Raw genomic sequence first — 15,472 nt, 5'->3', positions numbered from 1 at the left:
AGGGATAGCAATGCTTTGAAATGAGAGAAGTTTGCTCAGTCACTTTCTCTTAAGTACATTATCACCCTGCCCACCAGAACAAGGCTATGAGCAGAACCGAGATGCCCACGTTTAAATAGCCACTTAAAATTTTTCTCTGTGTTTCCTTGGTAAATTCTGTATGCTTAAAGTATTTAATGCTTGTAATACCACAGAGTGGTAACAGTCTGGAGCCTGATACTGGTAAACAAAACAGGACAGAGTGAAACACAATTTAAAAAGAATTTGGGGAGAAAAAACGTGTTTGCTGTATATGATAATGGCCTCTTGCACAGCCTTCAGCCTGTCAGAAATGCCAAGTCTGTGTCTGTTTTTGCTTAGTAGCTATGTAAGATCATTTTGCAAAATGTTTTATTTCCAAATTTCCTCACAATCTAGTACAAAAATATCCTACTGTGCTCATAGGTGTAGTGCAGGAGGGAGCATCTGTATTTTGGTCTAGTATTGGTACAGCACTTTTACATTTACTGACAGCTTGCTTTTTGTTAAAAGAAAAAAAAACACCTCAGAGTTGCAGATGAAAAGAGACTGAGGTTGAAGCCCATCACCCTGAATATAATTTAAAGTCTTGACTCTTTTTCTGTGTGCAGGTGCAACCTTCCTCCTCTATCCAGTGAATACAGCAAGGATGTTGGATTGAAAACCCAGCTGGTGACTGCAAATCCCAGTATAATTCAGAAAAGGTAGAGACCATATTGTTCCTTCTCTGGTCAGGGGGAACAAAGAGAAAAATGCTTCATCTGTGTTACAGATATTAGTGCATCAGAGTTCTTAACAGTCCTCTGATCCTGAAAAAGGATCTGGAAAAGATGAAACAGGCAATGGTTTGATGTTAGGTAAAGTAATTCGAGATTAAGACTAATTCTTGATCTGTAAGCAGGCAAACTATGGGAAGCTGGCTTTTGCAGGTATTTCTTCTACTATACTCCCCTCTGTTTCCAGCTCCCTCCTTCTGCTATGTGCTGGGCACATGCCAATGGTCCTTTGGCTGCTCTCAAAGCAAGCCTGTACTGATGGGTGGCCCAAACCATTCTCATGAACAGTCCAGCTGGCTGCTGCATCCAACAATTAACAAAGATGCTAATTTGAGTTTTGCTTTGCTTCACCACTGATAACCTCTGGGTCCTTAGTGGCTTTGTGTTATTTGTTTGATACTGACTTTTGGGTGCAAAAGTGGTCAGGATGGAACTGCTTAGCAGGTTACGATCACACAAACCTTGCTTTCTTGGGAAACGGGGACACATTTTTGTTGTTTGCTAGAGCTAGTTGAAATTTTTCAAATGTCAGTAGCTGATGAGAGAGAGGAAGGTGGGGGGGGGGGGGAAGTCAGCAGCATGTCTCTGATATGCCTTCTTGAATTTTAATTGCTATGTTATTTGTTTATCACCCGGAATGAAGTAGGCTGTTCCCAGGCAGAACAAGATGTGGTAGTAACCTGCTATGTTCACTGAAAAACAGGCAGAAAATGGATAAACTAAGGGAATGAACAGGAAATGATTAGGCATGAAGAAATGTATAATGTGGGTACTGGGAGGTGAAGGACTGTGAAAGAAAGTAAAGCAGGGAAATAAAAGAAATATTAGAAAGCCAGGTGTTTTAGAAAAGACAAAGGAAATGGATGTTTGATGGCATCTATATGTAATATTTTTCCTTTCTATCAGGAATTGAAGGGTGTTCTAGTTTCTTGTGTGGGAAAGACAGTCTTTGACAGAGTAGGAAAAAAAAAAGAGGGAAATGGAGTACTAATCAGCTTCAAGAGCTGATTGCAAGCACAGAGTGTCTGAATAGGAGAAGGCACAGAAGTGCTGGTGGGATGAGATCAAAGCAAACCAAACACAACTGGCAGAGGATGACACCAGGTGCCAGGCGAGAAGAGTGAGTGTGGACTTGAAGGAAGATGGGGAATCTGAAAATGCTGTGGGACATAGATGGCTCATGAGTTGATATAAGGAGTGGGATGAAATAGGCAGAACATCCCAGCAAGGAAACATCAGTTTGGCTCTGGCATTTTGGAAAAAGTGAAGAGGAGCAGCGTGAAATGTGAAACTTAGAAAAGGATTTTACAGATGTCAAGGCAGAGGATTATTAAGCTCATGAGGATTTATTTTGCACCCTCCCCTGCATCGAGGGGAAAAAAGAGTTTTAGTGATGCTACAGGGACAGGATGGTGCTACACCAGAGAGGCTGTGGAGTTATCTGGCAAGAAGGAAGGGAAGGAGCAAGCAGATGGTTGGAGAAGCAGATGGAGAGAATGAGATGCTACTTTGTGAGAGGAGGATATCACAAGGAAAAGTGGGAGGGGGAGGGAAATGGGAAAAGAAAAAGGGAGGAAGGAATAGATGAAGAACAAGAAATGGGATTGCATTCAATGTCAGTGCTGAAAGTGAGCAGCCCATAACTGCAATGCAGGCCCTTCACTGAGAAAGTGACATGGGATGTATGTGCACATGTATTAATGAGGAGGAGATACACAACCAGGAACTGAGAATTAGAGAAGAAATTCATTGCACTGAAAATTGGCAGCTCCCTCCTGTGAGACTTGGAGCTTTTGAGATATCTGGCAGCTGGCTTCTTCTGTGCATGGTTGGGAAGAGATTTTTATTTATTTATTTTTAAAATAGTACAAACTCATAATGTTACCTCCCATACATTAAGTTAGAGTTGGAAAAAGAGGGTAAATCTTGGAAGTGAAATTAGGGGGGAAAAAAGGCTACTGCTCTATCAAAAAATAGTCAATTTTTATGGGCAGAAGCTTTTTACAGAATTAATACTGCTCACAATGCATGAAATTCAGGGACATTCAGGTTGGTGACTGATACATATCTGTTTCTAAGCTGTAAGTTAACTGGCTTCATGTAGTGGTATTATTCATTATCATTCTTCCCCTTTCTTCTTGTCCTTACTTCAAGGAGGTTGATACTGATGAGCCTTGACATCTCAATTCTCTCTCAAGTGTGTTACGGCAAACGTAGTGAATTGGTCCTGCAACACCATTCATGGCATGATAATTTATGATGAGGCATGTTGGATAGGGCAAAGTTTGCATACCAGGGATGTGGAGGGAGTTTTCTGTGTTGTAGAAAATTAGATTGTTGGCAGTAAATTTGCAGAGTGATGTCTGAGCTACCACTGTTTCCCTCTAGGCTTACAGCCTTAGGATGAGAGGGTCAAGACTTTCATCTGACTTCAGAGACACCGTGCCCTTTGCAAGACTTAGAGCTCAAGTTCTTAGTCTGTTTTCAGCAGGAGATGTGACTGTGCAGGTAGTACAGTTTTCACTTGTAAAACATTCTGCTCAGTTCCCGTTTCAGTTTGAAAAACTCTTGAGGAATTTCCTACTGTAACTTTGCTTCGTGTAACGCAGGAGTACTGTCGAGAGACATGTTATGGTAGAAATTTCCCTGGCTGACTGAGAGGGCTCATGATGTCTGTCACTGTTACTTTTTTTGTCTAAAGGATGTCAGGATTATCTCTCTTCTGCTGCCTGAGCCCTCCATGCTGGAAAGCACATCAGTCTGTGGCAGGGGCAGAGTGCAGACTGATGCTGTTGGTCTAGCAGGAGAGGAGAGCCCTCTGCTGAAGGGAAGAGCCAGGGTGCCCTTTCCCACCCCCAGTTCTCCTCTATGGCTACTTTGGTGCTGCAGGTCCCTTAGGGTGGGAGCTTTGTGTGCAGGGGCTGCAAAGCTGGGCTATGAGGCAGCGCTCAGCCACCTCTCTGATATTCTCTCCCTCTTATCCTCTTGCACAAGGACCAGGTCATTCCTGTATGTGTTTAAGGCTTTGGAGGTTACTTTAATTAGATTAGTTATGAACACTTCTGCAAAATACCTGTGCAGTCAGAGACAGGGTGAGGGTGGAGGTGATTCATGGTACTGCTACTACAGCATTTCTACTAGAGCATGCCTTGTTGCTTTGAATACAGAAGTAAGTGAAGGGTGTAGCTGAGGCTGGTATCAACCTTTATTCTTTGCAATGTGGAAAGTTTGATTTGAGCTTTGTAGTGGAGTCTCTCCACAGTTATGTAGCATTGCCAATGGAAATAGTCCAGCTGAAACTTGGGTAGTTGTGCTTAGGAGCAGCCATTACACTTTGCAGCTCAGGACGAACTCCAATGACTGAATGTGAAAATTTATTTTTCCCCAGTATATTAATCCACTTTTTTGATTTCTGCAGTGTTTGAGAAATTTTTGCTGCATCCATTGTCCTGCACTAAAGCAAGGTGAAGGAACAAGACTGAATGCTAATAAATGCAACGATCCTGCCTCTGAGCTTTGAAATGTCTGTTAAATATTGCTGTTGTTTATTAGGATCCCACAAAATTTGAGTGGGTTTAAATTTGTTTTCCATTTCTCCCTGTGTCTTAGAGCCTGCTAATAATCTTTCCTGGATTCAGTCCTGAAGATATCTTTAAATCCAATTAACTTAAGCCGTAAGAATAATAAAATGGAGCTGAGGCAATTACTTCATTTGATAAAAGCTTCCTTCATCTTTGATTAAACAAATGTACAATATTCAACCTGTTGCTGACACTCATGAAAATGGTAGCTTAGAATTGCTTCTGACTATGTCTCTATGTAAAAACTGGGCACTGTTCCCAGGTAGGTACATTTTCATTTGCTAACTGCAAAAGGTCAGAAAAAGAAGCAAAAGAGACCCTGCATGCATAAAATACCTTGTTGAAGGGAAACTCCTGTTGCTCATGTTGTCCTTTATTTAGAAGTCAGATGATGAGTTTCTCTCTTCAGGGAGCAGTTGTTTTATCCTCATTGAAACAGGAAAGGAAGCACAAGGGTCATGACAGAGAAGACTTCAGGCTGGAGAAGAGAAGGCTCTGGGCAGACGTAAGAGTGGCCTTCCAGTACCTGAAGAGAGCCTACAAGAAGGCTGCAGAGGGACTGTTTCCAAAGGCCTGCAGTGATAGGATGAGGGTTTGAAATGAGAGAAGAAGAGATTTAGATTAGATGTAAGGAACAAGGTCTGCACCATGAGGGTGGTGGAACACTGCAACAGGTTGCCCAGGGAGGGAGTTGGAGGCCCCATCCCTGGAGGTATTCAAGTCAGGTTTGATAAGGCTCAACTGTAGAGTCCTCCATGGGGGGGAGGGGAGGAATATGCAAAACACTGGGGGAGTTGCTGAGTAGGTGGCATTTCTGCTGAGAAGAAGCATGTGGTAGGTTAGGTTACTGAGTGAACATGAATAGACAATGTCCTAGCATTTAGCTGACAGCAAGTGCTGTGCTGCATTATCTAAATAAGTGTAATGCATGAAGAGATAAGTTTTAGCTCAGTGATGGTCTCAGCTGGGTACTGTACTTTGCTTTGACACCATATGTTCAAAAAAGCCCCAAATCCCAGGCAGGGAGTGTCAACTGCAAAGTGTAGCAAAGGGCTGGAAGAAGGAGGTTGATGAAGCTCCAAGGAAAGTACTGCTGGATCTAGAGGTATCTCAAAAAGTGCCAGTGGCTTCAAAGAGAAGCTTGCTGTTGATCAGGAGCAGTGGGCTGAAATTTTGGGTTAGGAAAATGAGAACTGGGAGGAAAAAATTGTTTAATCTTGTAGGAGAGAAGAAGGGAGAAGGACTGACTGGGGAGAGCTGTAACAGATTCCCAGGGTGGAGATGAGGACAATACCTCATCAGCAAAAGCATTTGCTAGGTGTTAGGAAGAAGTTTCCAGAGAGCTTCTGTAGAAGTCTCCATGTTTCAGTAATTTGAAGAGTGATTGATAAGGGAATGAAATTAGGAAATGATAAATAGATGTCACAACAATAGTGCCATGAAACCATAATTTCATGCTTTCTTTTAAAAACAAATGGTTTATTACTAATTATTATAAAGCAGTGAGAAATGATCCCATCACTGAAACAACCCATTTAGATTTCTGGTGGAAACACCCTCACATTTCAGTTCTGATGTGTATTTATCATGGCATTGGAGAGGAAGAAGATCCATTATCTTACACACACATTTGTATGGCTCCTAGATTAAGAGTGGGGTTTGGATGATAAGCAGTTATCTGTGTTGTGAATGGCATTTTAATTGCAAATCTTTGCCTCACCAGTATCACCAGTGCTTGCCCATATGTGCTGATATTCATTAACAGGTTGTCTCACACATTTTCATCTTCCTGGCAAGCCATTGCAGGAAGACTGTTGCTTTTTGGGTTTTGTTGTTGTGTTTTTGTTGTGCTTGGGGGTTTTTTAACATTTTTGTGTGTGTGTGGTGTTGTTTTGGTTTTGCTTTGTTGTTGGCTTTTTTCATTCCCCCGCTCCCCCACCCTCTGGTGTCTTCTTAAGACTACTGTAAGAGTCTGTGCCGGAAGTACCAAACAGAAAGAAACCCCCAACTGCCTGACCTTTCCATTATTTGGTTTGTGAAATGGGAAAGCTCTGTATGTTCTCAAGCAAGTAATACTTCTAATTAAGGTGATTTATTATTTTTTTTAATCCTTCTATTGCTGCAGTAGGACTTGCTATGAGAGCTTCTGAATCCTTTTGCCAGTATGTTGAATAGAGGGCCCAAGTACTTAATGTTTAAATATGTGAGTAGTATCTTCAAAATCAATGGAATAACTTGTTACATATGTTTTGCTTTACCAAGTAATTTAGTGTCTTGTATGAGCACCTCAAGTTTTTTCAGGGTAACATCCCCAAAGGTTTTTAAGTGCCTAATCCATGTGTGGGTAATTAATCTTTCTTTGAAGTCTTTGCCTTGAACCCAGATTTTTCTACCACTGTCCCATCTCTTGAATATTTTCAGGTATTGATGGGAAAGCAAACACTTTATTTTTAAATGCAGATGCAAAGCATCCTGCAGTCTGAAAGTCTGCAAATAATAAGAACACACAAGATGACTGCTTCTCTGCAGTCTGTCAGATGGTGGCATTCCCACTTTTTCTTTGGTTTCCATCTCTAAAAAAATAACTTTTGCTGTTAGCAGCATCTGCAGCCATGTCATCCCATAAACTTCAGAGAAAGCCTTCCAATTCAGGAGGCGGTGACAGGAGTGCAAGAATTATGCTTATGGGCTTAGCCACAGGCCAAAAGGTGGCAGGGAGGTTAATCAGTGTCTGCTTTCTCATTAAACAGTCAAGAGGATTGCTGGGAATGAGAGACTCCAGCTGAGAAGATTGGCAGATTCTAACTTGTGGTTGAAGTGGAGGAGAAAGAATAGCAGTGCTGAGACATGGACTAGTTCAGCAAAGCCATCCAGCTTGGCTGTGTTGCTGGAGTGCTTTCATTTTCTACAGACACATTTGGCCAATGCACAGACTGCATTCAGCTCTTTACCTCTCACTATGCTGTTGTTGTGAACAAACCTGTGTGGTTGGTTTGGGACTGTACAGTTTGATGAAGAGGAGGCTGAGGGGAGACCTTATCACCCTCTACACCTGCCTGAAAGGACAATAGAGAGAGGTAGGGGCTAATTTCTTCTCACAGAACAAGAGGCAACAGCATTAAAATGCACCAGGGCAGGTTTAGGCTAGACACTAGGAAAATTTTTTTCCCTGAAAGAGTGGTCAAGCATTGGAACAGGCTGCCCAGGGAGATGGTTGAGTCCCTGGAGGTGTTTAAAGGTCATTTAGATGTGGCACTTAGCAATAGGGATTAGTGGTGAACTTGGCAGAGCAGGGTTAATGACTGGACCTGATGATCTCAAGGGTCTTTTCCAACCTGAATGATTCTATGATTCTATGAAAACCTGCTTCTATTTGAACATAAGGCAAGAAATAAGAGTGGCCTTTTGGAATTTGATGCCATTTCTAAATCAGAACCCTGATATTTATGTTAACAGTAGCCTTATCTTGAGTGCTTCAGAGCAACTTCCACCAAAGTCCATAGATACTACGGTTCCTTGCAATCTTGCTGGTCTGTACACAGCATTCACCTTCACTTGTTTGAGATTGCACTTAAACAGCAAACACCTTGTTACACTGAGAGCTTCACAGAAAAGCCTCTGCCGTTATAGTAAAAAAATTAGGGCTTGAATACCCAGGGAATAATTACAAAATAAGCTCCAGCTTGCATGACTTTAAATTTGATCAACTAAAATAGAAAGCTGGCTCAGAGTGTGCAGAAAGCTTGTGTTGAACTGTTAATAAAAGCTGGAGCTGTAAAGCATGAGTATAAAAGAACTCCCGTAGAGGAATTTCAACACTCTCCCTCTAGTATGTGACTGTAGAATTGTGAGGTTTGGCATTGCTGATGTTGGCGTGGTGCTTGTGCATCTGAATAACCTGTGTGCTTCTCAGTGAAGCAGCAGGCTGCTGAAATCACATCCCTAAGGTTGTGACTTGGCCACGAAAATGATCAGGGGGCTGGAGCACCTCTGCTACAAGGACAGGCTGAGGGGGCAGGGGTTGTTCAGCCAGGAGAAGAGAAAGCTCTGGGGAGACCTAATAGCAGCCTTCCAGTACCTGAAGGGGAAGTACCTACAGGAAGGATGGAGAGAGACTGTTTACAAAGGCCTGCAGTGACAGGATGAGGGGCAATGGCTTCAAACTAGAGAAGGGCAGATACAGATTGGTTTAGGAACAAGTTCTTTACTATGAGGGTGGTGGAACCCTGGAACAGGTTGCTCTGGGAGGTGGTTGAAGCCCCTTCTGTGGAGATATTCAAGGTAAGGCTTGACAAGGCCCTGGGCGACCTGATCTAGTGGAGGATGTCCCTGCTGACTGCTGTCCCTAGGTCAGACTGGATGACCTTTGGACGTCCCTTCCAGCCTGGACCATTCTATGACTCGGAGTCAGCTTGCACAATGAAATGAAGCATTCATCTCGTTGGAGTTTTGAAACAACGCACAAGAGATCTCTCAAGTGTCTTACAATAATAAATGCTACCCACTTTATGCACTTTTTGAACATGAAACTCTCCATAAAATATAAAATATACATGTAGGATATATGTATAAATATGTGAAGGGCGAGTGACGTCTTGAGCTGTTCTCACCCTTCTCTGCCAGGCAGGAAGGAGCCTTGGGAAAAGCTGCAGTGTGGGTGGTACTAAAGCATGCTTGAGAGCCAGCTGCAAGGTTTGCAGTTGGCCTTTGGGAAGAGTTTCTGACTGTGGTTTATGAACTGTAAAGGAGAACAGGGACCAAAAGACTTGGCTATGTAGAGTGGTATGAAAGATTTGATCTGTCCCACTTCAGAAGGTGGGTTTTGTTTTTTTGTAAATGGAGTAAGCTCAAGGCAAGCTGCTGTTTACAGACTGTTGCAGAGCTGAAGCATTTGGCAAGGCACATAAAATATCTTTGTTCCTCATTTTCAGATAGTACAACAGAAGCATGAGGGAACAATCGCAGACCAGCACTGAGTCAGAGTAAAGTGCAGAGCGGTGTGTTCCCAGCCTTTTGCCCAGCCTTCAATCTTAGGTGTTTGTGGAGGTACCTGGTGTGAAGAGCACACTTATATTTCTTGCTCTTCATGCAATCTCTTTCATGATTGTTAAATCTGCATAAAGAGATTAATTGGACCTGCCAGAGAAACTGTTTCTGTCTTCAGAGTTGCTAATTGCTGCTCACACAGTCAGAATATTGCAGGGTTTTGTTCTCATATCTGATGCTGCTTCCTCAGGTACGGAGGTGGCTCTACTAAGGATCTACTGGCTAAGACAGTGGAGGTATGGAAGCTGAAGCCCTGAATCTTGTGTATTTTGCAGTATTTGGAAAGGTTTCTCATTCCTGAAGGACATTTGCTCATAGTGGCAGGGACATTGTAGTGGTCAGGGTAGAAACTCAGAAGAAAGATTTCTGTTCTGTGCTACCTTTCTGAATTTGCTGCTGAAACCAGACAGACATAGAGGCACAGGCCTTCTTCATCAGTAGAATCACAGAATGTTAGGGGTCAGAAGGGAGCTCAAATGGTGGTCAAGTCCAATCCCACTGCTAGAGCAGGATCATCTAGAGTGGGTCACACAGGAATGCATCCAGGAGGGTTTGGAATGCCTCCAGAGAAGGAGACTCCACAACCTCTCAGGACAGCCTGCTGCAGGGCTCTGGCACCCTCACAATGAAAAAGTTTCTCTTTATTTTCCTGTGGAACCTCCTCTGCTCCAATTTATACCCCTTGCTCCTCATCCTTTCATTGGACATCACTGAGCAGAGCTTGGCTCCATCCTCCTGGCACTGCCCTTCACATCTTGATAAACATGAATGAGGTTCCTCTTCTCCAGGCTAAGGAGACCCAGCTCTCTAATCCCTTCTTCTTAAGGCAGATGTTCCACTCATAAGGGTACTGTATGGTACAGACAAGGTAGAAGAAGAGAGTGGTGTGCAGGTGGTTGTCAGATCTGCTCCTCATCTTTTTTTGTGCTGTGTTTTCCTCTTTCCTCAACAGACTGTAACACACCCAACATGAAATGCCAGTTCTGTGGTTAGAATCAAAACTGAATCAGTGTTATAGGAGAGTAGGCAATGATAATGTGCTTGACTGGTGTAGAGGCAACATGTGACCCTAACAAGGTTCATCTTCCCATGTGTTGCATAGTGACTAGCCATGAACAGTGTTGATCTGCTCAAGGGCAGGAAGGCTCTGCAGAGAGATCTGCACAGGTTCAATGCATGGGCTGAGGTCAACACAATGAGGTTTAACAAGACCAAGTACTAGGTCCTGCACTTTGGGCACAACAACCCCAAGCAACTCTACAGGCTTGGGGCAGAGTGGCTGGAAAGCAGCCTGGAGGAAAAGGATCTGGAGGTGCTGGTGGACAGCTGAACAGGAGCCAGCAGTGTGCCCAGGTGGCCAAGAAGGCCAAAGGCATCCTGGCCTGGGTCAAAACCAGTGTGTCCAGCAGGAGTAGGGCAGTGATGGTGCTCCTGTATTCAGCCCTGGTGAGGCCACAGCTTGAGTGCTGGGTTCAGTTCTGGACACCACAGGATAGGAAAGACAGTGAGAGGCTGGAGTATGTTCATAGAAGAGCAGTGAGGCTGGTGAGGGTTTTGGAGAGTGTCCTGCAAGGACCATCTGAGGGAGCTGGGGTTGTTTAGTCTGGAGAAGAGAAGACAGAGGGGAGATCTTATTGCTCTCTACAGCTACCTGAATGGAGGTTGGAGTGAGGCTGGTGTTGGTCTCTTCTCCTAAGTAACCAGTCATAGGATGAGAGGCCAGGGGAGGTTTAGGTTGGACATTGGGAGAAACTTCTTTACTGAGAGAGTGGTGAGAGGTTGGAACAGGCTGCCCAGGGAGGTGGTGGAGTCACCATCCCTGGAGGTGTTTAAGAAGCTGTAGGTGTGGTGCTTCAGGATACAGTTTAGTGGTCATGGTAGTTTGGTTATGGTTGGACTCAATGATCTTAAAGGTCTTTTCTAGCCTTAATGATCCTATGATTCAGCAGCTGCCTGGCAAGGACTGCTCTGTGAATTGCTCAGAAGGTTCTTTATGCAATTTGCTGGCAGTTTTGAGTCGTGCAAAGCGACTGAGTGGTTGCGTGCATTGACTGCAATCGTGAAGTGCAAGCTGTTCAGGCAGCTCTGACAGCAGCAGCCTGAAGAAAGAGGACATCCCAGTATGTGATGAGCTGACTGCTTTCAGGATGGTGGCTCACTAGCAGAGCCAGGCATATGTTGTCATTCTTTTTTCTGTGCATATCCTTTAACTTGCTGAGAAAATACTCTCAGACCTAGGTATTTTTTACCCCTTTTTATGTGTGCTCAACAAGTAACTGTTTTGTCCTGAAATGGTTGATGAATCTGTAAATTTGCCTGGAATTCTGTGGGATTATGAGAGGTAGGAAAATAAGGAAAGTTAAATAAAGAATTTTAAGAACAAGTTGGTTTAATGGCAGGAACACTTTGGCTGACTCCTGTTTTGTAGCATCTTTGGAATTTGTGCTGACTGAGTGCAACTTGACTATAGAACGTTGAATGCTGACAACAAACTGCTCATGGTTGTCATTTCAACAGGCAAATAATTTGCAATTACTTTTTTCTGTGCAAAGTCCACTTGGTGGGCTGCTTAGTAGCCCTCCTAATGAAATCCAACAAGGACAAGTGCAGAGTCTTGCATCTGGGAAAGAACAACCCTGTGGACCAGTATAGGTTGGGGACTCACCTGTTAGAGAACAGCTCTTGCAAAAAGGACCTGGGGATCCTGGTGGACAGGAGGATGCCTATGAGCCAGCAATGTGCCCTTGTGGTCAAGGCCAGTGGTGTCCTGGGATGTATTAGAAGGGCTGTGGTGAGTAGGCGGAGAGAGGTTCTCCTGCCCCTCTACTCTGCCCTGGTGAGGCCTCATCTGGAATATTGTGTCCAGTTCTGGGCCCTTCAGTTCAAGAAGGACCTCAGTGACTGCTTGAGAGGTTCCAGCACAGAGCTGCAAAGATGCTGAAGTGGAACCATCTCCCTACTGAGGAAAGGCTGAGGGAGCTGGGGCTCTTTAGCTCAGAGAAGACTGAGGGGTGACCTCATTCATGTTTATGAGGAGCAGAGGCTCAGTGATGCCCAATGACAGGACAAGGGGCAATGGGTGGAAGCAGGAGCATAGCAGGTTCCACGCGAACATAAGAAGAAACTTCTTCACTGTCAGGGTGCCAGAGCCCTGGAGCAGGCTGCCCAGAGAGGTTGTGGAGTCTCCTTCTCTGGAGTCATTCCAAACCCTCCTGGATGTGTTCCTGTGTGACCTCCTCTGGCAGGGAGTTTGGACGGAAGGATCTTTGGAGGTCCCTTCCAACCCCTAACGTTCTGTGATTTTGTGGTTTATTTGCCCTGCCATATTCACTTGCCTCTGAGTCACTGTGAGTTGAAGCAGAAATTATCTGCTTCTCTTCTTTGTATTTAAATTATATTAAGCAGACTGCTTCATGCCATATCAGTCTCAACTCAAAGATCTGTCTGGATTAGCAGTGCAGGCACAGCTGGAGTCACAGATAATGGATAACATTCTCAGCTGGGGTATTATATCCATATAATTCTAGTGAGTCAACAGAGCTACACTAATTCTCACCATCTGAACAGCTACAGTTATTATAACTGCTCTCTTTCTCTCAGCTGCTAAAACTTATGTTTGAGCTTTTGTGCTTCTCCTTCAGCACTTAATGATACCCCTTGGGTTTGACTAGGGCAGAGGACCCCATAAACAAAAGCTTTGCCTGCAAATGACTTAATCTTAATGCTATGAGGTGCTTTTGCTTTTTCCTTGAAATTGAAATGTGATGCAACACTTCTGGAGTACCAGATCTAGATTCTGTGTGAGGTTTTTAGTATGCTTTTAATTTGCAGTGAAGGTAGCACTGAACTAAGGGTTGTTATTTAAGGTAGCAATTCATAAGACTGTTTTGTGCTGTAACCTTCAAGTAATCATAGACATAATGTGCTTTACCATTTTAATTATTTACACTTAACCTCTCTGCTCTGCAGATGTCCACAATGAAACCCAAGCAAATACAAATTATTACAGAGCTAAGTAACAAACAAGCCTGTAGTTCTCAAAGACATAGGCCAATAATTTCTCAGTCTTCTTCAAATGGTGTTTTTATCCCTAGCCCTTGGAAACATTTTCAGTACAGAAGCTAAAGCTTCATCATTATTTGTGGTTTTGTGCTAAATGAATTAGAGCAGGATTGAAGTATTGTGGACAAATGGAGCAGTTGTTTGAATGAAATTAAAGAACCCTGCATTTCCCTGTGAGAAAGTACAGAACTTGCTGTTGTTAGTGCAGTTGTTCACTCAAGACAGCTGTAGAGCTTTGGATCCAACCATACTTGCAAGTTGTCTTGCCTGGCTTGGCTTCCACAGTTAATGGGGAGAGAGAGAGGAATCGCTTGTGAAGGTGATGTGTCCCCTGAAGGTGCTTGTTGCTCTGAGCTGGTAAAGTGACCTGCTCTGATTGAATATGTCTTAGCTCTCCTCCAAAGCCAATTGTGCTGGTTCTGTAGGAATCCTAAAGTTAGAAGCTACTGATAATTAGCTGAAATTGCAGTTTTTATTGTTTTTATTCAGTGATGAACTACAAAATTACTGAGAGTCCCTCTAGCAATGGTTAGTATTAATAGAAGTCATTGTTTCCAAAAGGCTGTCAAATTCAGTTCCTATGTGTTTTCTGGTGCCTGTAGCTTTAAATCCATGTGATTTCTTTAGAAAGTGTAATTGGATGTGTTTTTATGGTGTATAGCAACATGACATTTTGATGGCTACCCATAAAACAGTAGGCTGCTTTTGGCCACCAGAATGCTAGCATTAATTTTCTAGGCATCAGCATTACAATGGCAGCTTTTTTTTTTTTTTTTTTTTTTTTTTAAGAGGGATATGGAACTGCTGGAATGGGTCCAGAGAAGAGCCACAAAGATAACCAGAGGGGTATAGAACCTCCCCTATGGGAAAAGGCTGCGAGATTTTGTTCAGCCTGGAGAAGAAAAGGCTTCAGGATGACCTTAGAGCAGCCTTCCAGTACCTAAAAGGGGCCTATAAGAAAGCCTGGAAGGGACTTTTTACAAGGGCTTGTAGTGATAGGATGAGAAAGAATGGCTTGAAGCTTGAGGAGGGCAGATTGAGACTGGAGATTAGGAAGAAATTCTCAACAGTGAGGGTGGTGAGACACTGCACCAAGAACTGAAAGTGACACCTGGCAATCACAGGCTCAGACTGACCACTTGTGAAGCTGTAGAGCTGTTGGCTGGGGTTGACAGACAGCTGACGTGCCAGCAGTGCCTATAGCTTCACCGTGGTTTAGCAGAAGTGCAACAGGAATTTATATCCTCTCTGTAGGAGATTGGGAGATCATAATCTCCACCAGCTGGTTATTGACTTCTGCTGTGAAATAGGAAAATTAGTTTTTCCTTGTTTATTTACCAGTCCAATGAATCAAAAATAAGCTAATGAGTGTAAAGTGTTACATCTTTAACTTTGATGTTTCAAAAAAATGCTGATTAAAAGATAATCAACAAATTGATGGATGATGAATCATTCCTTCAGATAACAACATCTTTATGCCAGCCAGTTGTTGAGACCCTGCAGGCTCAGACACAAGGGCTTTATAGAATCATAGAATCAGTCAGGATTGGAAGGGACCACAAGGATCATCTAATTCCAACCCCCCTGCTATGGGCAGGGACACCTCACACTAGATCAGGCTGGCCAGAGCCTCATCCAGCCTGGCCTTAAACACCTCCAGGGATGGGGCCTCAACCACTTCCCTGGACAACCCATTCCAGGCTCTCACCACTCTCATGGGGAAGAACTTCTTCCTCCAGTCTGAATCTCCCCACTTCCAGCTTTATTCCATTCCCCCTAGTCCTATCACTACCTGATATCCTATATACTTTTCTAATACAGATCTGTCACATCCCAACTGGCTATCCTTTCACTGACATGGGTCCAAGCAAAGCATACAGTAGGTTAATACTGCCAAACAAGCTTCTCAACATATCCAGTCAACTTCTGCCTAGTCTTTCTCTTCAGTTACGAGGTGTTTGCATTGTTTCCAACTCAAAGACAAAACAT

At 43.5% G+C, this 15,472-nt stretch overlaps 1 protein-coding gene across 1 annotated transcript in view; it reads left to right on the top strand.

Annotated features, from left to right (window-relative positions):
- The window catches only part of ST8SIA1 (ST8 alpha-N-acetyl-neuraminide alpha-2,8-sialyltransferase 1), a 109,055-nt gene that overhangs the window by 68,055 nt on the left and 25,528 nt on the right, over nucleotides 1-15,472 (top strand). Inside the window, exon 4 of the mRNA XM_054386890.1 lies at nucleotides 630-722. Coding sequence (XP_054242865.1) covers nucleotides 630-722 — 93 coding nt within the window. The remainder of the gene's footprint in view (nucleotides 1-629; nucleotides 723-15,472) is intronic.

Source organism: Indicator indicator, chromosome 14, assembly GCF_027791375.1.
Source record: "Indicator indicator isolate 239-I01 chromosome 14, UM_Iind_1.1, whole genome shotgun sequence".
Classification (NCBI taxonomy): Eukaryota; Metazoa; Chordata; class Aves; order Piciformes; family Indicatoridae; genus Indicator; species Indicator indicator.
The sequence above is the reverse complement of the archived record's forward strand: the minus strand, read 5'-3'. Positions and strand labels throughout refer to the sequence as shown.